This window comes from Dipodomys merriami, unplaced genomic scaffold (genome assembly GCF_024711535.1).
Source record: "Dipodomys merriami isolate MVZ:Mamm:240054 unplaced genomic scaffold, mDipMer1.0.p SCAF_114, whole genome shotgun sequence".
In the NCBI taxonomy this organism is placed as follows: Eukaryota; Metazoa; Chordata; class Mammalia; order Rodentia; family Heteromyidae; genus Dipodomys; species Dipodomys merriami.
Genome location: NW_027202427.1, coordinates 2,019,352 through 2,043,886, shown reverse-complemented (window position 1 = coordinate 2,043,886; position 24,535 = coordinate 2,019,352). Strand labels below are relative to the sequence as shown.

General features: G+C 50.6%; 1 protein-coding gene across 5 annotated transcripts in view; it reads right to left on the bottom strand.

Annotated features, from left to right (window-relative positions):
* The window catches only part of LOC138822719 (intraflagellar transport protein 122 homolog), a 56,650-nt gene extending 32,186 nt beyond the window's left edge, over window positions 1-24,464 (bottom strand). For 3 of the 5 annotated variants that reach the window (XM_070015606.1, XM_070015608.1, XM_070015607.1), the window contains exons 1-12: window positions 24,331-24,464; window positions 19,989-20,055; window positions 18,179-18,263; window positions 12,768-12,846; window positions 10,099-10,175; window positions 7,528-7,594; window positions 6,893-7,039; window positions 5,702-5,878; window positions 3,745-3,820; window positions 1,269-1,460; window positions 997-1,135; window positions 110-312 (exon numbers count right to left, since the gene is read on the bottom strand). In XM_070015606.1, the coding sequence (XP_069871707.1) occupies window positions 110-312; window positions 997-1,135; window positions 1,269-1,460; window positions 3,745-3,820; window positions 5,702-5,878; window positions 6,893-7,039; window positions 7,528-7,594; window positions 10,099-10,175; window positions 12,768-12,846; window positions 18,179-18,263; window positions 19,989-20,055; window positions 24,331-24,371 (1,350 nt within the window). In that variant the 5' untranslated portion in view covers window positions 24,372-24,464. The remainder of the gene's footprint in view (window positions 1-109; window positions 313-996; window positions 1,136-1,268; window positions 1,461-3,744; window positions 3,821-5,701; window positions 5,879-6,892; window positions 7,040-7,527; window positions 7,595-10,098; window positions 10,176-12,767; window positions 12,847-18,178; window positions 18,264-19,988; window positions 20,056-24,330) is intronic. The other 2 variants (XM_070015609.1, XM_070015610.1) reach the window with 1 other exon arrangement.
* Window positions 24,465-24,535: the final 71 nt, after the last annotated feature.

Below are 24,535 nucleotides of genomic sequence, written 5' to 3'. Positions count from 1 at the left end.
ATGAGAAGGGATGGGTTTCCTCTTGACTTTTAAGACCATGATGTGGGGACCGTTCCTTGGGGGGAGGCAGGAAGCAGATCAGCCCAGCCCCTCTCAGGCTGCCACCCACCTGGCAGAGGATGATGTGGTCGGCACAAACCACCAGGAGGTTGCACTCAAACTTCCTGACCATCTTCTCCTTCACCCGGTAATGCATATCTGACGAGTCATCTGAGTACAACTCATAGATGAGGATTTTCTCTGGCAGTTGGATAGCTAATCGATTTTTGTAGATGGCAATTTTCTTGACAAGCTCTTTGCATTTAATCCGAACTGTCAGAGGGGAAAAGAAAAAAAAAATCAGGCTCTAGCAAAAGGTTGTTAAGTAAGGTGGAAGGCAGAGAAATTAAAAGCCCTCATTTACTTAATGTTCCTGGCAATTAAAGTGAGATGCTCTTATTAAAAAAGATCTTTACAGAGTGTCTCATATAGACAATCAACTCCGCTGGGCACTGGGGTCCAGAGTTGTATACAACGTAACAGTTTTTTTTTGGCAGACCTGGGGATTGAACTCAGGGCCTTGCACTTGCTGGCCCAGTACATCTCTATGGTCCAAATCCTACCCTTGACGGTGGAAAGTGCAATGCTGAGGGCTAAGTCTCTACTCCTCTGTCCAGCCTGATGGCTCACCTAAGGGATGGTCACACACCCCTGCTTGACAACTGGGGCCATATGTGATTTCTGCCCTGAAAAAATGGGAGGCTCATGTGAGCTCCTATTATCCTAGCTATTCAGGAGGCTGAGATCTGGAGGATCAAAGTTCAAGACCAGAGAAGTCTGTGAGCTTCCATCTCCAAACTAACCCCAAAATAACAGTGGGGCTGGAGGACTAGCTCAGCCAAGCAAGCCAAACAAGCACAAGATGCTGAGTTCAAACTCCTGTCCCACCTAGAAAAATAAGCCCACAGAGGCACATTTCTTGCCCTCTCAAGTGCTGTCACCCAGGCCCGCCCCGACCTTTCTGCTCGGTGATCAGGTGCTGCACAATGACGTCGGTCATACTGTCCCTGTAGGCGTAACGGTCCTTGTAGAGCCCGTGGACTGTGCTGAAGACCAGCTGGTACAAGACAATGGTGCCATCCTGGCAGCCTATGGCCTGCAGGGAAGAGGGCTGTCGGTCACCCCCAGCTTTGAGGAGACATGGTCTGCCCTCCACACCCGTCTGCAACGAATGCCAGAGCCGGGACTGGCCGGCTCACGCCTCTTCTAACAGAGCGGGTCCTCCTCACCACATAGTTGGAGTCAGGCTTCACTTTACACGTCCACACCCAGGAGCTCTGCTCCCCGATCGTCCCAAGCCGTACTCCATCCTTGGTGAAAAGGGACACTTGTTTGTCTGACCCCCCCATCAAAATGTATTCTCCCTTCGTGAAATAGCTGATGCAGCAGGGGTCAAAGTTCAGTGGCCGATCCTTCCCAATCTGAGGAAAGAGAACACACACACCAGAGAAAGATCACTGATGAAGGATAAGTCATTCCCCATGATGAGATCTCCCTACAGACTCAACAGGAGATGGTGAGAAGGCTGCGAAGAGCCAGCTGGGCTCCTCCTGGGATGTACCACCACGGACACCGGCCTCGCTGCCTCTCCTCACCTACTCTTTCCCCTCCCTATGGCCAAATGCGCGACTCCCTCTAGCCATCAGTATCCTGAGTGGGCCTTCGCTCCTGGGTGGACCTGGAGGCCAGGAACGGCCTTTCTCCTCCAGGCCTCCTCCTCCACCGTCCCTGCCAGCGGCTGCTGCAGCTTCTTTCCTTCTCTCATCTGCTTTTGTTTTTAGGTATTTCACAAAGCTGAGTTTATTCTGTTTTAAACACCCTCCTTTATTCATTATTCAATTTATTAAGGAAATAACTCTAGAAAGGTTTTTCCCTTTTTTTTTTTTTCGGTCTGGTTGTGGGGCCTGAGCTCTGGGCCTGGGCGCTGTCCCTCAGCTCTTCAGCTCAAGGCTAGCGCTCTACCACTTGAGCCACAGCGCCACTTCCGGCTTTTTTTTGCTTATGTGGTGCTGAGGAATCGAACCCAGGGCCTCATGCATGCAAGGCAAGCGCTCTACCACTGAGCCACCTTCCCAGCCCCTCCCTACTTTTTTTTAGTACAATTTACAAAAATTTTCCTTTTTAACATGAAGGTGGCTCTATTTAATGAAATACAATGCTGTGCAGATTAAAAAGTGAGCTCCAGTTTCAGCTTAACTCCCTTCAACTAATTTAAACCACCATTATAAGTTTAATATGTTCGCTTTCCTTTCCTTTTTAGGAATTTCAACTGCCTAGCAACCAAAAGTTCTCCTAGTCCTTAACAAAGCTCAAACCAATAGCTTGGTGTGGTGGTACATGCCGTCATCCTAGCTTTGTGGGAAGCTGAGATCAGACGATCACGGTTCCCGTCAGGTGGGACAGAAAAGTCCAGGAGACCCCATCTCAATGGAAGAAGCCGGGCACGGTGGTGCATGCCTGTCATCCTATCTACATTAGGAAACTTAAAACAGACTGCCATCCAAGCTCATGTCCAGCACGAAGCAAGACCCTATCTCAAAAGTAACCAGTATGATGCTGGGTGCCAGTGGCTCATGCCTGTAATCCTACCTACTCGGGAGGCTCAGGCTGGGAGAACTGGGGTTGGAAGCTAGCTCAGGCAGAAAGGTTCTCAAGATCCCTTTTCAACCAAGACCTGGACATGGTGGCATGTGCCACTGTCCTAACTATAGCAGGCTGACTGTGCCCAGACAGGAAGACCCTACTTCAAAATAGCGAGCACGGGGCTGGGAAAGTGGCTCAGTGATGGAGTGCTTGCCTTGCATGCATGAGGCCGTGGGTTCAATTCCGCAGCATTACATAAGCAGAAAAAGCCAGAAGTGGCGCTGTGGCTCAAGTGGTAGAGCGCTCGTCTTGAGCTGAAGAGCCCAGGCGGAGAGTTCAGGCCCCACAACCGACAAAAAAAAGAAAAAGCTAGCAAAAAAAGTGCTGGAGGCACAACTCAGTGGTAAGAGCACCTGCCTAGCAAGCACAAGACCTGAGTACAAACCTCGGCACAACCAAAAAGAAATAACCAGCACAAAAAAGGGCGGAGGTGTGTCTCAACACTAAAGTGCCTGCCTAGCAAGAATGTATAGGGTTCAAATCCTGGTATTGACAAAAAACTAAGTAAGGATGCTGGGAAATCAGCCGTGGAAAACTGAGTAGCTCTTCATTATCAACTATATGGTCTTTTTTTCACTCAAATACTAAAGAAGCAATGGTGCAGCTACCGACGTCATATGCCTCACACAGCAGGGCTGTGTGGACCAAGGTGGTGCTCACATGTTAGAGGGATGAAGGACAGCGCAGGGAGGACAGGAGCTGTGACTGCACAGGACAGCACTGCACACTGTAAGCAAAAGCTAACACTGGCGCTGCAAGGGGCAAAGGGCACAAGTGTACCTGGGTTTAATTTTTGTGTGTGTGCGTGTTGGTCACGGGGCTTGAACTCAGGAACTGAGTGCCGTCCTGAGTTTTGTTTTTTCTTCTCAAGGCTAGCACTCTATCACTTGAGAACAGCTCAAGTGGCGTTTGCTGGTTCATTGGAGACAAGAGTCTGACGGACTTTCCTGTGCAGGCTGGCTTCAAACTGCGATCCTCAGATCTCAGCCTTCTGAGGAGCTGGAATTACAGGCGTGAACCACTGGCGCCCAGCTCTTCCTGGGTTTCAACAGCGGTACATACCTGTTTCCCACTCAGCTGGTAGAAGGAAAGTTTCTGTCCCCAGTCAGCCACAGCCAGGATGTCATTGTGTTCCTCTCTAATCAAGAGAAGACAAAAGAGGTTACGGGGGCCACGGCCTGCTGAGGAGTGCAACACTAACAGTTGAACAAACAGGAAAAGAAAGCCCTGGCCAGGCTGTCGGGGAGCCAAATGTACAGGCGAGGGCAACCCGTCCGTCAGCCGCTGCACCCACTGCCGTCCTGAGCTGCAGGACACACGCTGCAGCCCGGGGAGCCCTCACCTCCGCTTCCCCGGGGTTGAGGAGGGCCGAGGGCAGATGGAGAGTGCGTCTCCCGTGCTGTGAAGCGTGGGGACGTGGGAGGGGCTCCGCTCATGATGAGAAGGTGTGAACTATCTGGGTTTTGTTCTTGTTTTTCCTGTTGTTGTTTTTTGATTTGGGGGTTCTTAGGGGAGGGGGGGCATTGAGATAGTCTATGTGTCCCAAGGTGGCCCAGAACTCACGACCCTCCTATCTCAGTATTCCAAGTGCTGAGATTAATAGGAGGGGCCACGATGCCCAGCACCAATCTGTTTATTAAATAGAGGGAAAATGGTCATCCATGGAGAGCGAGAATGAGCACTAAGGTCAGATGTCTTCCAGCTGGGGACTGCTGCATGGGGAAAATGGTCTGACCGCATCCCATTGACAGGGCGACAGGACCAGGACCCAGAGACAGCCTTTGGCAAAGCTGTGGGCCTCAGTTCACCCAAGATTGCCTGGTCCTGAGTGATTCTAGCTTTGCAGGGCCCAGGGCCTGCCAGGCATGACTGGTGCTGTTTGGTTCAGAAACCCGGCTGGGAGTGACGGGAGGAAAGTGTCACAGGCCCCAATTCAGAACCAAGGGGAAAAAGAAGGGTTGAGAGGGAGGTGAGCGGAAGGGGCCAGGAGGTGAACGTAGTAGTGAAGTTCAAACACACTGCAAAAGCCCAGCCCTCATCGGGTGTCAGTGGCTCAGGCCTCTGATCCCAGCTTCTCAGGAGACAGATGAGGATCATAGTTCAAAGCTAGCCTGGGCAGGAAGGTCTGTGAGACTCTGATCTCCAGTGAACCAGCCAAAAGCCAAAGGTGAAGCTGTGGCTGAAGTGGTAGAATGCAGCCTTCAACAAAAAAAAGCTCAGGGATTGAATCCAGGCCCTGAGTTCAAGCCCCAAGACTGGCAGAAAATAAAAGAAGAGAAAAGAAAAGAAAAAAGAGAAAGCCTAGCGCTCAGTGAACATTCTTGGGGAGGCGCAGCCGGCGCGGGCTGGTGGCGCTCAGCCCCCTCCGTCCCCTGCAATGAGGCTCTTTAGCCAAACACACATGTAGAACAATGAAGGGTGATGCTCTGGCTGAAGCCCACCCTTCCTCCTCCCTTTGCGCCCATGTCCCTCCCCGTGACACTGGGGTTCTTGGAGGCATCCGAGCCTCAGGCCCCATGGGTGCAGTACGTGGTCAGCTGTCCCACCAGCCCGCCAGGCCATCCTAATGGACAGTGTGCTGAAGACAGGGGCAAGGCAGGGGCTTCCCCCCTGCCATGTGTCCCTGCCTTAGCGAAGAATGCCGAGGGAGGGGGAAGGAACGGGCCAGGGACTTGGGCAGTGTTAAGGACGGACATCCAGGTAGTGCTACAAGACAGATGCAAGAAGTTATGTCTTTGGAAGAATTTCTAATGTTACTGGGAGGAGCTTGCTGGCTGTTATGGTTTAGATGACTGTAGATGTGCGCTGAGCTCGAGGAGAACACAGATGCCCATGGGGGGCTCTAGGGATGGGGTTTCACAGAGCAGCTGGGCCTTCTTCTCTGTCCTTTGTAACATTTCCAGGTCCTGGGGTGCCCCCTCGGTGTGTATGTGTGCTGGGGCCCTGCTCTGCCGGCCCCGGCGGGCTGCACAGGCCGGGGCCCTTCCAAGGAATTCCTTGCTCCTTGGGACACACTCACGAGTTGTCGTCCCTGGGACTGTCGTCTTCTTCCTCCGGCTCTTCCTCCTCTGCCTCACTACCCTGACTACTGTACTCTGCTGACTTCAGAGTGGAAGGGATTTCCTGAAAATAGCTGTTGACAATGACATCCTCAGCATCCTCCGTCTCTCTGCTCATCCAGAAATTCTCCCATCGGCTGCAGATAGTAAGTGGTGGTTCACAATCACATTGCCTACAACCTCACTAGCACTATCATTTCAAACCCTGTCAAGGAGCCCCTGAACCCTGCCCGGAAAAGGACAGCCACCAGGTACACTGGGCATCCTGCTTCTCATGAATTAAAGATGGTGGCCCGAAGCCACACAGTCATCTGTGGCCACAAAATCAAACAGCAGGAACTCTGGGGTAGGCTAATAGCCTCCGGCAGCATTAGGTACTCATGATCCAACCTGGGCTGACAGAATTAGCCAGGAAGAAGCATAATGACCTGGTGTGGGAAAGGCAGCGGAATTAAATGGCCTCCTAAATCAAGTGGGCGCCCACCTGTAAAATGACACTGGGTTGGTAAACAAGTCCTTTCATTTACCTTCAGAGGACTCTGTGGGGGATAGAAAAGGTTTAATAATATTATGGGATTACACAAAGAGCCTGTAAGGTATTAATTCACCCTCAGAGTCACATGGGCGTAGACGGCAAGAGTGAATGAGGTTTGAGCTGCCATGCTGGGCTTTGGAGATCCTTGTAAACTTAATTTTTACTTTTTTGGGCACGGGCAACAATGACGGCTCACTGAGGAGCAATTTATTAACAGGTGAGCACACCCTTTGCCCAAATTTGCAGGGAACAACTGAAAAAAAATCTCAGCAACAATAAAAAAAAAAATGGTCCTACGTTATATACACATGCGAGTACGCACACACACACACACACACACACACACACACACACACACACACACACCACTCATGTATGCATTCACACGCACAACACTCACACATCCTCTTGTCTGGCCTACATAGCTCATCTGCTTAGCTAAATCTCTGGGATCTGTGCCAAAAACTCAAGATAGCTCTTTAAAAAACGATTTCAATGCAACAGATTCCAAAGAGACTGGTCAAGTGGAGGGAGAAGACTTTCAAACTACCGAACCCCCAGGAAGAGTTTAGGAAGAAAGAACGCGGCCTGCCGAGAGCGTGCGCCGACCCCGTACCTGGACGGGCTCCAGCAGATGGACCATACGGGGGAGTAGACGCCCCCCGGCCGCTCGATCTTCACTTTCTCCTCACCGTTTTTGTTCCGTATGCTGATGACGCCGTTGAACAGCCCCAGAGCCAGGTACTGGCCATCATTTGTCCAGCTGGACACACGCCCAACATAGGTGGGGAGGAGGGAGACATGGAAGGAAAAGCCAGTGAGACCAACACTCTGGTTTGGAGCACCACGTGTGCCACAGCGTGGTGAGGGCTGTGGCGCCATCGCCCCTGCTGCTCAGACAGCCACGCCGCAAGCCCGCCTCTTTCTAGCATCAGCAGCAAGGTGCAAAGGACAAGGCCAGCCTCATGTTTCCAGAACCTCTGCTCAGTACAGCTGCATGGTGAGGAGTCTGTGGCCAGCTACCTGAGGGAAGGCAACTTGGAGTCTCTGACTCATTGATCAAAGGCCTGGCTCTTTCTTTCCCACCAGACAGACAAAAAGAAAAAAGGAGCAGCAGCCCCCTCTGCTGTGTGGAACGAGCACGCGGTGCAGACCCCCTCTGCCTCTGCTACGTGGAATGAGTGCGCGGTGATGGGCCTGTTCAGAAGAGGAAGGAACCAAAGCCTGACCTCGCAGCGGCCCGTAACTTACCTGCAGCAGGTGATCTTGCTGTTGGCTTTGTGCTTGGAGACAGACTTCTGTTCCGGAGACCACAGCCCTTCAATACAGGGTAAAAGATTGACAGTCGGAATACTACTCAACAATGAGAAGAATGGAGCATTGACACATACAACAGCCTGGGGGAGGGGGGGCTCCAGAGTTTTATGCTGAGTGAAAAAAAAAGCCCATCTCCAAAGGCCGCATGCTCTGCGACTCCATTCATAGAACATTCCAGATGCCACGATGGCAGCAGAGGACAGGTTCCTGGGCACCAGGGCTGGAGTAACGGGGGCTCGGGAGGGGGAGTGTGATGGTGAGAGGCGTCTGTGAGGTGACAGGATAGTTCTGTACGGCAGCAGAGGCACGCCACGTGTGACACAAGGGACAGAACTGCACGCACACACAGTGCCAGCCAGCGTCCTGGTTTAGGTACCGCACGACAGTTATATAAGCAGCGTCTCCTGGAGGAAGTGGATAAAGGGCACACGAGGCTGCAGCTTACTGGGAACCTATAATTATTTCCACAGAGAAAGAAGAAAGACCGATGACGTTCTAGCCAGCTTTGGGATTTAGGTCTCAAAGAAATATCCACCTGGACTCCTCCTGAGGAGGGCACAGCAACCAAGAGTCCATCGCGCGTTTAAAGTCACGCCGGGCCTCTGCTACAGCACGTGCCCAGTCTGTGGAGGCTCGCGCCAGCCACTCCCCACTGTGGCACAGTGGGCCCAGCCGCAGGTGCATGACCAGACGCCACAAACAAACTCTCCTCTCTGCCTGGGCTGCGGAGCGCGCTCAAGCAGGGAAGTCTGGTGCACAAACAGAGTTCTACAGCCAGGTGCGAGGCAGGCCGGTATGCTCCCTCGGCTCTCATCTCCTCACACTTCCAACCACACGCACGTCCTCTGTGCTCTGCGACGCCTGCCCTGAGCTCCAGCTGCAAGGCAGCCTCCCTATCTGCGTCCCCAAGCCATGCTTCCCAGAGCGGGGCTGGATGCAATCGCCTATCCTGGGTCTAAGCCGGGTGTCCTTGCTTGTCAGCTGAGAGAGTTTTAGTGATTCTTGAGTCCCCTTGTCAGTAGGGTGGGAATGAGCAGAACACCTCAGGAGCTGGCACAGAGATCAACTAGGAATTCGTTTTCAAACCCTTACACAGTGCCTAGCACACTGCCGGAAGCCCTGGCCCCAATGTTTTCACATATTCTACCTGCCCCCAACACCTCTAGCTGGAGGCGGGAGACGTGCATCTCCCCCAAGTACACTCATAAACGAGGGCTTCACAGGGAGAAAACCGCTTAACGTCTTACATAAGTGACAGGCTCTGCCTAATTTAATGGCACAATGTGTTCTTGCTTAAATTCTTCCTTTAGGAAGCCTATACTCTACAGTGAGGAAGCTGAAATACTCACCCCGCACCCATGCCCAGTCTCTTGGTCCCACTGTCTCAGCGAAGGAGACACAACAACAGAGCTAGAAACCAGAATTGACTTTTTGTTTTGGTTTGTGCTGCTGGGATTTGAATTTATTGAGTTTGTGAGGCAGGCATTATACCAGATAAGCCACCCTTCCCCCTTCCCCCAACCCCCCCGCCTTTTCTGATTTGTTTTACTAACAGGAGCTTGCATTTATACCCAGACCAGCCTAGACTTCCAGCTTCCTTTTTACGCTTTTCTCATAGGTAGTAGGCGCACAGTAGGACACCTGGCTTTTCGACTGGGGGCGGGGGGTCTTCACTAATTTGCCCAGGCTGAGTAGCTGGGATTACAGGCATGAGCTACTACATCTGGCCCAGAGTCAACTTTTTGTTGTTGTTATTGTTTAATGCTGCTCCTGGGGCTTAACTCGGGGTGATGAGCTCTAGTTCCATTTTTCCGCTCATGGCTGGCTGTCTACCACTTGAACTATGCCTCCAGTCCAGTGTTTTGCTGGTTAATCACAGATAGAATCTTGCAGACTTTTCTGCCTGCGCTGGCTTTGAATCTCGATTCTCAGATCTGAGCTTCCTGAGTAGCTAGGGCCACAGGCGTGAGTCACCAGTGCGGGGCAGAATCACCCTTTAATGGAGAGCGTCTACAAGCCTGCCTCCCTCCCTCCGTACACACGTCCCTGTCACCACCTCTGAGTGGTGCCACAGTAGCCCGTGTGATGCCAGGCGTGGCTGAGGCCGGCAGCCCTTGGGGAACACAGCTACCGCCACCGGGACAGCCATTGCGACACTGCACCCGAAGCAGAGCTGAAACGGTGAATGGCAGTGAATACAACGTGGGCACGCTGACCTGTCCCTTGCTGGGTGGGCAGGGGTGTGCCCGTGGCACACCCATGCCCTCCTACCGGCTCACCATTTCCACCTGGCCCTCCTGTCAGCTCGTGTCTTGCCAAGTTCAAGGGCAGCATAATGCAGAGCATGGGCTCTCCACCAAGTAAGGAGAAACTAAGGCCGCCCCTCAGACATGGGTGAGGGGGAACGAACTCTCAGCACAAGACACTGAGTCTCGAAGGGGTTTCCGCACGTGGGGCCCAGTGTTTTGGTTACTGAGGATAGGACGTTTGGGAATGAGAACATACCAAAGTCACTGGAGGAACAAGATGCCAGCTGGTGAGTGACAGGGTTGTAGGAGACACACTGGATAGACTCGTTGTGCCTGCAAGGTAAGCAGCATGGTCATTAGGATGCAGACCACTGACGTCTCCGTCTCTGTGGCTTCTGCTGGAGATCTAACTCACTGCACAGCCCTCTGCCAGTGACCAACAGAAAGCAGCGCTGTCCCTCTGTGGTCGCCACGCTGCACCGCCGATTTGAGTGCTGATATGCTAAAGACAGAAAGGACCCGGCCTGTGCCAGCTGCAGAGTAAGTGCTTGGGTTGTGGCTGCTGCTGTTTCATGGTAGCCTAGTAATGCAGGATGGAGGCCAGCGAGCACGGGGAGGCCAAGATCTGGAAAGGCGAATCCTAAGACGGCAATCAAAGCTAAGGGGTCCTACGCCATCATCGCATGCCAGCCTAATTCCTCCTGTACTTTTGTGTAACACTGTACTTCCTCCCTCCTGCCCTCACTCATTTCAAAATGGCTTCTTGAGCTGGGTACCAGTGGCTCATGCCTATAATCTTAGCTGCTAGAGGCTGAGATCTGAGCATTGCAGTTTGAAGCTAGCCTCACAGGAAAGTCTGTGAAACTCTTATCTCCAACTAACCAGAAAAGCTGAAGTGGAGCTCAAGTGATAGAACACCAGTCTTGAGTCAAAAAAAAAAAAAGTTCAGGGACAGAACCCATGCCTTGAGTTTGAGTCCTCAGGCTGGCATAAATAATTGCTTATTGATTTGCACACCCATGCTCAGAGCAGTATCAGCCCCCACGGCCAAGTGGTGGAATTAACCCACCTGTCCATCAAATGATGACAGTCAAGCAAAATGGCATGTGATACAATGGAATCACGAGGAAGCACAATACAACACAACGTGGATGAACCATGCTGGGTGAAATGACGCAGTCTCAGGAGGATAAACACTGTGCTTCCACTTACACGAGGTGGCTAGGATATCAAGTTCATAGGGAAAGAAGGCAGAATGGTGGGTAGCGAAGACTGAGGGAGAGGCAGGAGGGGATTATTAGGTGTAGAGTTAAAGTTCTACAAGAAAAGAGTTCATAGCCAGGCGCCAGTGGCTCATGCCTGTAAGCCTAGCTACTCAGGAAGTTGAGATCTGAGGATCTCGGTTCAAAGCCAGCCCAGGAATCTGTGAGACTCTTATCTCCAATACACCACCAGAAAACCATAAGTGGTGCTGTGGCTCAAGTGGTAGGGCACCCGCCTTGGGCTGAAGAGCTGAGGGTCAGTGCCCAGGCCCAGAGTTCAAGTCCCACAAAAAAGAGTTCTGCTAGGCCAGGTGGCTTAGGGCTGTCATCCTACCTACTTTGTCGTGAAGTTGCGTTGGATCACACTTAGAGGTCAGCCCAGGCAAAAGTTCAAGATTCCTTCTCAACCAATAGCTAGGCTCAGTGGCACACACCTACCATCCCAGCTATAGCGCGGGTGTAAAATTGGAATATCACAGTCCAGGCCAGTCGGGCAGTAGGAGACTCTATCTAAAAAATAACCAGAGTCCAAAGGGCTGGATGTATAGCTTGAGCAGCAGAGAACCTACCAAGCAAGGGGAGAGGCCCTTGAGTTCAAATATATACGTATACAAACAAGTCTGGGGATTTTCATTTCCAAAATTTAGGTTGCAGAACAATGCGAATGTACTTACTCTATTGAACCTAAAATATGGGTAGGGTGGTACATTTTACATTTTGTGTGGGGTTTTCTGGTTTGTTTGGTTGGTTGGTTCAAATGAAATGGCCTGTTGAATTCTTACTGTGGACCAGGCATGGTGCTAGGTGCTAGTAACACAAGAATTACCAAAATAGCACCTGCCCTTCAGCAGCTTTCGGGGAGCTTTATTGATCAATCCCCAACATATAGGTGACATTCAACCATAAAAGATGCCACCGTGGAGAAGCACCGGTCTGGGGGGGACAGAGACACCTGAGCTGAGAGAGGCGGACTGGTGCAGCAGCAATGGAGAATGCCAGCGAGCCCACGGGGAGAGGAGGCCTGGCCCAGTTCCTCACTTTGACACCAGCTGGGTGCAAGGTTACGCCCTGACACAGAGACACTGGAGGAAGACGGGTTGGGGAGGAGGTGGAATGTGTGGTGGCAGAGGAACTGAAATGCATTCCATGAAAACACCCAGCCCAGGGCTAGCCAAGCCAGCAAGTGCTTAGCAGAAGCAGCCCTCCCCCTTCCCATAGGAAGTTCATTTTGGAGAAAAACATTACTTCCTTACATCTTTTTTTTTTTTTTTGGTCGGTCGTAGGGCTTGAACTCTGGTCCTGGGCGCAGTCCCTCAGCTCTTCAGCTCAAGGCAAGTGCCCTACTACCACTTGGGCCACAGCGCCACTTCCAGTTCTGGTGGTTTATTGGAGATACAAAGTCTCATGGACTTCTCTTCCCAGGCTGGCTTTGAACTGCAATTCTCAGATCTCAGCCTCCTGAGTAGCTAGGATTACAGGCGCCCAGCCCTCACATCTTTTCTAAGGAGCATTGGGTACAATTGTGGTGCATGCCTGCAATCTCAATTCTTAAAAGGCTGAGACAGGAGGATCTCAAGCTCCAGGCAAGCCTGGGATACATAGTTAGATTCTGTCTCAAAAAACAAACAAACAAGTAGTAAACTGCACCCAGGCAGTCACTTACGTGTACTTCAGAATGCCTTCCAGTTTTGATGTCCAGATAATAACACTTTTGTCAGCTGACCCAGAAGCAAAGCGTTTGCCTGTGTTAAGAAGAAAATTATCACATATATATTATTTTATTTTATTTTATTTTATTTTTTTGGTCATCGGGCTTAAACTCTGGACCTGGGTACTGTCCCTCAGCTCTTCAGTTCAAAGCTAGCACCCTACCACTTTAGCCACAGCGCCACTTCCAGCTTTTTCTGCTTATGTGGTCCTGAGGAATCGAACCCAGGGCCTCATGCGTGCAAGGCAAGCACTCTACCACTGAGCCACTTTCCCAGCCCTGGTCACCAATATTTTGTACCAGCATTTCCCATAGTATTTCTTAGAAAACTATGTTTTTGTTGTTAGTGATGCTGCTATTGTTTTATCATGGTTTTACTATGTAGCCAGGCCTGGCCTCGAACTTGTGACCCTCCTGCCTCAGTAGCATCCTGCTGCCTCAGTCTTCTGAGTGCAGGAACTACAGGCATGTGCCACCACATTCTTAGGGAAGCTAGTTAAGTGTCACCTTCTCTATGAGTGCGTGCGTGCATGCGTGTGTGTGTGTGTGTGTGTGTGTGTGTGTGTGTGTGTGTGTGTTACAGGGATGGAACCCACAGCTTTGCTCCTGCTGCACCACTGAGCACCCCACCCCTCTGTAACTGCTCATCAGTACTACCACAGGAAGCCTGGAGTCAGGAGGTCTGAGCTCCAAGCCTGCTCTTCTGGCACTGAGTACACACAGACGTACTGAAGACTGCTTCATGCATGCATCGTGCTCAAGGATAAGGGCTGAGTAGTGATTAAAGTAGATCATCCAAACCTTCACACCCTCCAGTAGAAGTAGTAAACACTAAATTAACACAGCACACACACACACACACACACACACACACACACACACACACACACACACACACACACACACACACAATGTGATGAGAAAAACTGAATTAACTGGGAAATCTGATTTCTGTTTTTACTTGACAAATAATTGTTGTATGGTTTTATGAAATACAATGTGAGGCTTTGCTGTACATATACACTGACAAATGATTAAATCAAGCTAACTAACCTCTTGTACCCATCGCTTCAGATAGGTTTTGGTGTCTTTGGTCAGTCATAGGGCTTGAACTCTGGGCTTGGGCACTGTCCCTCAGCTCTTCAGCTCAAGGCAAGCGCTCTACCACTTGAGCCATAGTGCCACTTCCAGTTTTCTAGTGGTTTATTGAAGATAAGAGTCTCACAGACTTTCCTGCCCGGGCTGGCTTTGAACCTTGATCCTCAGATCTCAGCCTCCTGAGTAGCTAGGATGACAGGCATAAGCCACCGGTGCCCAACCAGATAGTTTTTTTTTTGGGGGGGGGGTCTGGTCGTGGGGTCTGAACTCTGGGCCTGGGCGCTGTCCCTCAGCTCTTCAGCTCAAGGCTAGCACTTACCACTTGAGCCACAGCGCCACTTCCAGCTTTTTTCTTATGTGGTGCTGAGGAATCGAACCCAGGCCCTCTAGCATGCAAGGCAAGTGCTCTACCACTGAGCCACCTTCCCAGCCCCTAGTTATTTATTTTTGTAGTGAGAACAGTTACAGTCTGCTCTTTCAGCAACTCTGAAATATACATTTGTATTGCCTGTGCTCACCACGCTGGACAGAAGGCATCGGAAATCACTCCTCTTGTCCGAATGGACTTTTGTACTGTAGGCCATTATCTCCCTGGAAGCTTGAAGTATGAGCAGAGCTCAGCCAAGTGCAAAGAAATGAGAAAGACACATTCACATGAACAAAACAGATATGCAAAGGCCCTTGGGCAGGGAAGGGCCAGGAGGGCTGAGAAGCAGCCTGGACACAGAGGGCAGGTGGTAAGGGGCAGTGGAAGGACCTCTTGGGTCTTTAGGACCACAGTAGAATCTTGCCCTTACCCGCAAGCAACAGCAGGGCTTTGAAGGAGAGAAAGGCTGGAAGCAGAGCGCGACAGGTCAGAAGGGACTGCCTACAAGCACATGGGGGGAGGGGGGAGGGATTAGGACCACCAATGCCGGGTGCAGACTTCACCCTTCTGGGCCTGTGGAAGGTGAACTTGGGCAAGTGACGGCCGGGGGGAGGGGCCGGGTGACACTTTCCTCTCTGGGGCGATCAATTAAGACTCTACAGCTCGCCACTACAGCAGGCGAGCTCAGGCCAGGCACCAGGCAGCACTGCAAATACCAAATCAACAGGGAGCTGCTGCCCCCTTCTTCCTGCCCTTATTTCCTCATCTGAAAAACAGAGACACAATCCCAGCACTCAGGAGGCCCAGGCCCAGGATTCAAGTTCAAGGCCAGTCTGGCTAGGGTGAGACCTTGTCTCAGGGGAAAAAAATCACAACTGAACAACTCACTACTATATAATAATTTTATAGCTGTTTATAGTTAGAGGCTATACACGGTGTATAGTTATGTTGGAAACAAATTCCTATGCATAGTTGGTGCTCAATAAACATGAATAGATTGAAAAAAAACATGTTTTTACCTCATAGTTCATGGGAAGACTAAGCGAGTGTGTGTGCTTGAGTGTACACACACACACACACACACACACACACACACACACACACACACACACACACACACACACACAGTGCTAAGAACACTGCCTGGGATAAAATTATGCTCAAAAAATTACTACTATTACCACTGTTGCTTCATATTGTTTTTCTTGAACAAAGAAACGACATCTCAGGCACTTATCTACCATGGTTGCTCGTTAATTACTAATTAAACTTACAGGAAAAAAAAATCATTAACTACTAATTACACTGACAGGCGAAATCAGAAAGGAGCCGACTAAGAGTAATTCAGTGCATCTCAATATTCAGATCTACACGAGGCAAGACTAGTTCCAAGGAATGAAAAGTCCTCTTACTCCTTAGGTAAGCCGCACTGCAAGGCAGAATAGAATGATATACTAGAACGATCTAGGGTTCTGTGGTCATGGGACCTGCAGGCCCAGCTCTGTTGCTGTGCCTCACATTGCTCCAGGCTTTTCTCTCATCTGGGTTGCTGACTGGTCAGAGTCTCGCTGGAAGATAAATGAGATAATGTGTGCCTGCAGAGTGCTGGGGAATGCCAAGTCACGCTGACCTGAGCCAGTGCCATAACGGTGCTTCAGGGTAAAGGGCACACACAAAAAGCATGGCTGCGGTGGCAGAGCATGCCTGGCCAGGGAGCAAGAAAATTGTGCTGTCTCCAGAGGGAGGAGGTATGGCTCAAGTGGTATAGCGCCAGCCTTGAGTGAAAAGGACAAGCAAGAATGCAAAGGCCCTGAGTTCAAGTGCACGTGTGCACGCATGCATGCATACACACACACACACACACACACACACACACACACACACGTGCGCACACACACACACACATCTAGCTAAAAACGTGGCTCAGTGACTGAGCTCCTGACCAGCGAGCATGAAACCCTGAATTCAAACCCAGTACTGCAGGGAAAAAAGTCTCACAAAATAAAGAACAGCAATTAAAAGAATAGGGAAGAAAGAAATGTGTATTGTCTTTGAGTGAATTTGCTGCATGACCCTAGCATGGCACTTTTCTTCTTGAGTCCTGCATGGATCTCAAGGGAAGTGGGAAGTCGGAGTTAGACTCTGTCAGTCTCCTTCCAATGCTAACATTCCAGTCTGTGCTCTGGGCCATGGTCAGTGAATGCTGTTTCTAGCCTCATGTCGGCTCGACATAGGAAACTGAGGCTCAGCGACCATCACCAGTGGAACGCACAGCTTTTGTGCTGGGTGGGTTGGGACTGGGAGCTTCTTGCGCTGTGGGGTAGCATAAATTTATTTTTAACTCCTGATCTCAATTCCTTCCACGCATCCATCCTCTAACTGCCTCCTCCCTTCTTCCCAACCCAGCTGGTATACTAATCCCAGCTACAGTAATCCATCCTCCCCCCTCCCCTTGCCGGTCGGTAATGCCTCTCCCCTGCCTGACCTATGACCCCAAACCTCTCCCCTGCCTGTCCCCATGACCTTGCCACCTCTCTACCCCTGCACACAGCCCCACCTCCCTCACCGCTCAGACAGCATCTCCAGGCTGATGTATCTAATGGCTCCTTTGCACACAGCCTGGGCTCCCCTGCCCTCTGGCCTTCACCGTGTCTGTAAAACCACCGCTCTGACTATATCCACTTCTTCCAGAAGCTGCTGGTCCTGTGCAGCTCTGAGCAGCAGGAGAAGAGGACACAAGCACATCTTCAGTTTGCCATTCCCCGCTGCAAGTGTGCTCTTCCCACCTTCCTTAGCGGGCCTCCCAGCTCCCCTCTCTCCTCTCTCCAGGCTGCCCTGGCTCCTCACCTCACCTCCTTCCCCATCTCACTCTCAGCTGGCTCGAGGCGTGATTCCTACTGCAAGTCCCCACCCGCAGGCCCTCCCCACGGGGGAGGGTCCCCGCGCTCTGCATCAGGTGCCACTCACTGCCTGCAGGCAGCCATGGCCCCTCCACACACACCGCCGCCACCTTTCCTCCAATTCACATGTCCACAACCGAACTCCAGGCCTTCCTCTGTGAGCCCCTCCTCCTGCAGCTCCTCCCATTCCGTTGCTCAGGTCAAAAGCTGGGAGTCACCTGGCCTCCTCTTTCTCCACACCTCAAATTCAGCCTCTCATGAAATCCTATTGACTCCGCCCCTCCATGCAGAATCCAGATCCCTTCTCACATCCTCAGCCCCGCACTCAGTGCTCCCTGGAAGACGCTCTGGCTCATCTCCCTGCCTCAACCTCATCTCCGCAGGCTGTTCCCAGTACAAAGGTAAAATGTGAGCATGATCACATCCCTCCTCCGCTGAGAGCCCGTCCACGGCTCATCACCTTATGAGAACCGAAGCTGCAGTTCTCATAATGGCCAACGTGGCCTGGCACCTGTCTCCCCTCACTTCCCTGCTCCCCGAGCCTCTGTGCCTCAACTCCCAGGAGGCCTGGCACACTCCCAGCCACTGCCGGCTCTGCAGCAGCGCCCCCTCGCCCCAGATCTCACTCTGGGGCCTCGTGGTCTGTACTCACCAGTCCCATCTGAACGAGCCCATCCAACCCCTGCAGGCTCCCCACCCCTCATATCCTGCCTGCCTGTCCTCTTCCACAGCACTGCCCGTCCATCACTACCGCTTGGTTCTCACTTCACGTGTGTCTGCCTCTCATTTCCCCACAGGACCTTGGTCCCTGGTTCTCTGGAGCATCTCCAGCACCTTGGACAGTACCTGCCACATGCATGACCTGCAATAAATCCTCCTTGACTTGAATGTCAGAATTTACAATGCAGAAACTGCCTATCTTCTGAGTTACAGAGTGTCTACGCACAAAAATGAGTAGCAATGAGGCCATGACAGAGACAGAATCCAGAGCAACCTCTTACCATCCTTTGCATATTCCACACAGTATACGGTGTCTTTGTGTCCCCGGAGGGGCTGAAGCAAGGTGCCATCAGAGGCGTCATAAACCTGTCAAAAAGAGACAAAAGTGAGCTAATTGCTGGTGGCTCACACCTGTAATTCTAACTCCATGGAGGCTGAGATTGAGAAGATCACAGTTCCAGGCAAGCCAAGGCAGAAAGTCTGCCAGTCTCCACATCTCCTGGAAGAAGCTGGATGTGGTGGTAAGAGCCAGTCAGCCCAGCCACAACCAGAAACCTAAAATAGCAGATCACGATCCAGGCATGTGCCTGGACAGGAAGCAAGAACCTATCCAGCTAAAAAAAAAAAAAGGCCTGGAGGTGTAGTTCACAGGCAGAGCACTGCCTAGCAAGCTCAAGACCCTGAGATCAAGCCTTAGAAACATGAGAGACAGAGAGACAGACAGACAAAGAGACAGAGGCAGTGAGACACAGAGACAGAGACAGAGAGAAAGAGAGAGAATGGAGGGAAGAGGAGAGATATGTGTAGATTATCTATGTGACATCAATTATTCAGAATTCCTGTAGGACTGTTACCATTATTTTCATTTTTATAACAAAACAGTTGTCAATGTTCTAAATTTGTATTCCAGAAAGACTACTGCAAAACCAGAAGGAACATGACTTAACACTAGGTAAGCAGGAAATGGAAGTCCTGATTCTAAACCCTCTGAGAGCAAGTACATAACATCCATCTTTGAGAAACAAAAGCCACGGATAATCCCTACAACCTTCCCTCATTCTGCCACGGGCTTGGAACAGGACCAATCAAGCCAGGCCCACCTAAATAAAACCAGCATGCACAAAGGACCAGCTTCCAACACGGTTCAACAGCAGGGCCAGCATCACTCCTGACCACTGCAACACCGAGAGGTTTCCTATCAGCTACCGAGACTGAAAAAGTCACAGACCGTCTGCTAGGTTTGCAAGTAGGAAGAAGTGTTATAAAACCCAGCTGTAATACGGATTTAGGATATTTTATGGTTCTGTAACATGGATAAATAAGTGAAAATGTACAAAACACACCATCTGAGGAATCAGGGTAAAACTCCTACACAGTCAGAAGGAAATCTATGAGGAAAGCTGAAAGGACTGGACTGTTTACCCTGGAGAGAACAAGTCTGCAGAACAATTCAACCACGGTTTAAGGCTGCAGTGACCATACAGAGAACAGACATCAGTCAGTCTGCATATCTGGAGACAACAGTGAAGAGGAAGTGGACTTAACACATGGGTGGGAGGAAGGGAGATCACACAGGTTTTTAGGTCAAACAGAGTTCTCTCAGGAGTTACTTTTGTCCACTGGGATGGGCTCCAGGGGGAGTTTATAACCTTTGAAAATACAAAAAGCCAGCACAGCATGCATATGGGAATGCTTAGGTGGGCCAGGGCCTAAAAGTCCAGGTCAGGGTACCTGGCTTCTCATGGAAGAGGCCCCGTCACTCTTGTTGCTTAGATATTTCAGTACAAAATACTGACACCCGCCCACTTTCAAGGGCATTTTGATTCATTGTCTTCAACTACTTCGTGGTGTCTCAAGCAAAAAGAGAAAGATGAATGACTCTAAAGGCGGCATTGTTCACAAGCTCCTAGCTGACAGACAGTTTACTTACCAGTTTTAAATAGCCCATTTCCTTCCCCATTAAAAAGTAATGACTGGTTTTTCCTCCTTTGCCTTTTTTATCTCAAGAAAAAGGGTCAAATTTCAGAGTACTTACAAGTGGGAGGAGGAAAAAAAAGAGCACTTAAAAAGGAAATTCAGACAAAATCCTACCAGTAATCTGCTTCCTGCAGCCACAATCAGTTGAGTTCCATCAGGCTTAAATGTGAGGTCATAGATACTAAACAGAAGACAAGACAAAAAGACAATTAGGAACCAAAATGATGAGGTCTGCTAATGGCCAGGAAAGCCAATTTTTGTTTCCACTATCAACACTGTGTGTATGAGGAGAAAAATAACAGCAATGAATTGCATGTGTTTGCAAATTCCATTGGCAGCTGCTCAGTGGTGATGGGCTCGCCCGTCTCGGCAGCCTGGTTTCCTCCTGTCCGGAGCCAGACGCCAGGAGTGATTCAGAGGCTCAACCTCTAGGGCACTTAACTCTTTGAATGATACCATAAGGGCTAGACCCCGAGTGAGGAAAGCCACACAGTCATGTGCTGACTGCCTGAGACGCTAGGTACCAACAGGTGGTACAAGGTGTGCAGGTCTGAGTCCCTTCCTGCCCTCCAGGAAGTCCCCACTAGAGAGAAGGTGCGAATTAGACACGTTCACCAAGAATTCTGCACCTCCACTTCTTCGTATGTTAGTGTCTCTGAGTTTGGGATGTATCTTGCAATTAATTGGTGACTTGTCGATTTAACTGATAGCAATTTTATTTTATTTTTTTTATTTCAATGATACTTTATGAAATACAGAGGAAAGGGGTGTTTTTACGGTTTAATCGACAAATAATATACAATGTGATGTTTTTGTTTATGTATGTATTATGCAAAGCGAGTTAACAGACCCATTTCCTCAACAATGTAATCATTTTAGTGTAGTGAGAATGCTGCTGATCTATTAGTTGAGCCATGTATTAGCTGTGGTCACTGTGCAATGCAAGGGAGACTCACCATCCCCATCCCTTCCTCTGACTCCACACCCGGGCAGACAGTTCCCTTGAACAAGAAGTCTTCACATTTCCTCAACAGGTAGGAGCCATCCCTCTCTTGCACCTTATTTTGACATCATGGATGGATGGGGCAGGCATCATCAACCCGTTTTTAAAGATGAGGAAACTAGAGAGAGGCAGGCTGACTGCCGTCCCGCAGCTGGCGGAGAGAAGCTGGCCGTGGGCCGCTTCCCTGCTTTGCAGCTGGGCGCACAGGACAAAAGCAACCCTGGGCCCCTGGTCCTTCCACTTCCTTCCTCACTGCTTGGTGGCGCTTCCAGAACTTTCTATCTCTGAGTCCAGGTATCTCAACACATTTCACACTCTGAGAAGCAGATGAAAGAGACAAAAATAGGGGAGAACTGGGGCCAGAAAAGCTGACCTCCTTTTCATCCACAAAACAAGGATCGGCGGCTCCCTCTCACCGTGCGGGGGCCCTGCAGGCCTCTGCAAAGCACAGATGCCCGCGAGCTGCCGGGACAGGACAGTGGGGCTTGGAGGGGGGCTGCATCGCTCCAGAATAACGCCAGGAGTGTGGCTTTCTGCTGCAAACACTTTGAGGCCGCTGCTTCAGCAGTGTTATTTCCGGCTGGGTTAGCAAATTATTAAGGGTCTCACACAGCCTAATCCGGAACCACCTTCTTCTCTGAACTTTTTTGAAATTTTCCTCTCAAAAATACCACCGTTAGACATACATCACATATCACATGTAGTGCACATAACATGTATTACCCAAATATCATGTGCCCAACTTAAACTATTGCTGTAAAAAAAAAAAGTACAATTCAGTTTTGCTCTCAGTTATGTAGCCTCTTGTATTCTCTGCTTCCAGGTACTGTCTTTTTAGCTGTGCTCCTATGAATGCAAGAGAAATGGGTCTTGTTTTACCTTATACATCCGTGGACCCACAGTGCACGGCACTGAACATAACTGAGCATCAGACAAGATTTCATTTGAATCGTGGAATCAGGGAAGCTCAGAATTGGAAAGGACTCTAGACATTGTGTAGTCTGTCGCCCCCACCAGGGCAAAAAGCCCCTCCGTGTGGCCAAGCAGCCCCGCCTGCACCCTGCTCGCCCTTCCCAGGCACACTGTGCTGTCCCCTTCGATGAAGAGGACAAACTGTCAAAACATGTCATTGGATTCCACTTCAGAGAGATGGAGGCTAAGTCCGACCCACTGTCCTTGGCCAGATGTTTTAGGAGTCTCTAAATCTGACTCATACCAGCCCACTTGCTCTGTGTGTGTGTGTGTGTGTGTGTGTGTGTGTGTGTGCATGTACGTCCCTAGCCCCCTCATGAAACTTCAATTTCTTCATCTGAATGGAATAATAATTCAAACGTGCTCAGTAAACAGGAGCTGGGGGCGGGGGCAGCAGGCTGCAGCCAGGCAAGCGAGCCCTGCAAGGCCTCGAGGTTAGGATGGGCAGCATTCGTGCCTCTGAGGAGGAGAATGAGGAGAAAGAAAGACCACATGGGAAGGATCTTGGTAGGAAAATGGAGTCTTTGGCTGAACTCCAAAGCATACATTTCAATGTCAGCACGGCTACAGAGAAGACAGCAGGAGGACCACCTAGCAAAGCCATCATATGGCAACTGGGAGTCATGGTGGATTTATGAGAGGAGGGAGATACATCAGAGCAGAGGCCTGGGAGTTCTGACGCAATGCAAAGTTTATTCCAGAAGCCAAAGGGCAGAGAAGGGCCAGCAGGGGTTGGGGAGGGCTAGTCAGTCACAGTGACATCTGGGAACTTTGAGTTCTGCTATCTAGTTCCCACTTGTGTCTGTTTCACGCTGGGCTATCAGCTGCTATGGGGCTGTCAGCAGATCTGGTCTTTAGAACCCCATGCCTCCTATTCTAACAGGCTGTCCCAAATCTGTAATAGGCGGAGTCCCTGATAACCAACCTCCATTCATTCACTTGGGCATCCATCTACCCAGCAAACACTAACCACCACCAGTGACTCCACTGGGCGCGGGCGCCATCTGAAAATAAAGATGACAGAGCCATTGCCTTTTGTTTTTCCTTAAGGTTTATAGACTTCTGGGATAAACATTAAAAAATAACTCTTACACGTGACACACTCAAGTACCAGTAGAAAGGAATGAGCAAACTTCTGTGCCAAGGGTTGAGAACAGAGCAAGTCAGGCTGCATTTGGCCAGCAAATGTTTTGTTGGGCCCATGGGGTGGTTTACTGTGTCTTTTTCCCCCTCATTAAGTACCAGCATTTTAAAATTAGGATATTTCACATTTAAAACTCAGATTCCTATATTTTGATAAAAATAGGCCAAATTGGTGCTGGCAGGAGCAGAGCACAGATGCCCCTCCACGCACAGCACAAGTTCTCTGCTTTGCCACAGTCCCTGCCACTCCCTTACTCTCTGACATAATTGACAAATGCTCAATTGCCAGTTATCATCAACCTATGCTATGCAGAGAAATGTAACCATTTAAAGTTTTGCTTTTTACTCAATGTCTATCAAAAGTTACAACGAGCTGGGCACCTGTGGCCTATCATCCTAGCTGCTCAGGAGGCTGAGATCATAGGATGGTGGGTCAAAGCCAGTCCAGGAAGGGACTCATCCCCAATTAACTCATCCCCAATTAACCAGCAAAATGCCAGACTGGAAGCTTGGCTTAAGTGATAAGACACCAGCCATAAGCAAGTAAACTGAGCAAAAGTGCAAGGACTGAGTTCAACCCCAGTACCAGCACGTGCGTGCATACGTGCACACGCGCGCACACACACACACACACACACACACACACACACACAGAAATAAGGCAATGTAATAAAATAGAACAGGGCATTAAATAACACTGAATTAATTATTAAAATGTAAATCATTTCCTTTCGGTTCTCAAGCTTTCTAATTAGGAGAACGCCTTGATCTGATGCTCATCTTTAGGCTGACCTCACCTGGGAATGTCCAGCTTGAGACACAGCCGGACTTCCGTTGGAAAGGTGTCGTAGCAACTGTCTCTACCTGCCACCTTTTCACTCTTGTGTCTCCACGCTTGCAGTTTTACTTATCTCGCACTTGCAGCAAACCATACTGACTTATTTTTGTCGTTCGCGTAGAAATCACGATGCTATGTAAGACCTAAACCATATTCATGCGAAAACTGGTGAAGTAGAAGTTGTCTAAGGACGGGAAGGAGGTGAGGATGCACAGCCCGCACCCCAACAGGGCACTATCGCCGGGCCCGGCCCTGGGCCCCCTCTTCAAGCCTCAGCCGCGGCACCACCGGGCGGTGGAGGCTCACCTTGCAGCCCCCAGGGCCGCGTCCAGCCCCCGACCCCAGGCCCACGTCCAGGCCCCAGGCCCCAGGCCCCAGGCCCACGTCCAGGCCCCAAGCCGCAGGCCGGTTGTCCTGGCAACCACGGAAGTCACGTAACCCTAGGCTCCCGCCGTCCTGGGCCTCGCGTCCCACTTGTTCCCGCCTGTCCCACTCCTCACCATTGATCGCTTTTATCTTTCCACGTCACCACGGTCCTCATCGCAGCGTCCCTCACGCCCGGGGCTCCTCCTCCCGGCCTCGGCAACAGGCTCCACCGCGCCAGCCACTTTGGCTACCTACGCTACCCCTGGCAACGCACATGCGCAGTAAGCTGCGCGCGCCTGTAGCTCCCGAGTGCGCATGTCTGAAAGGGAGGGCGCGCTA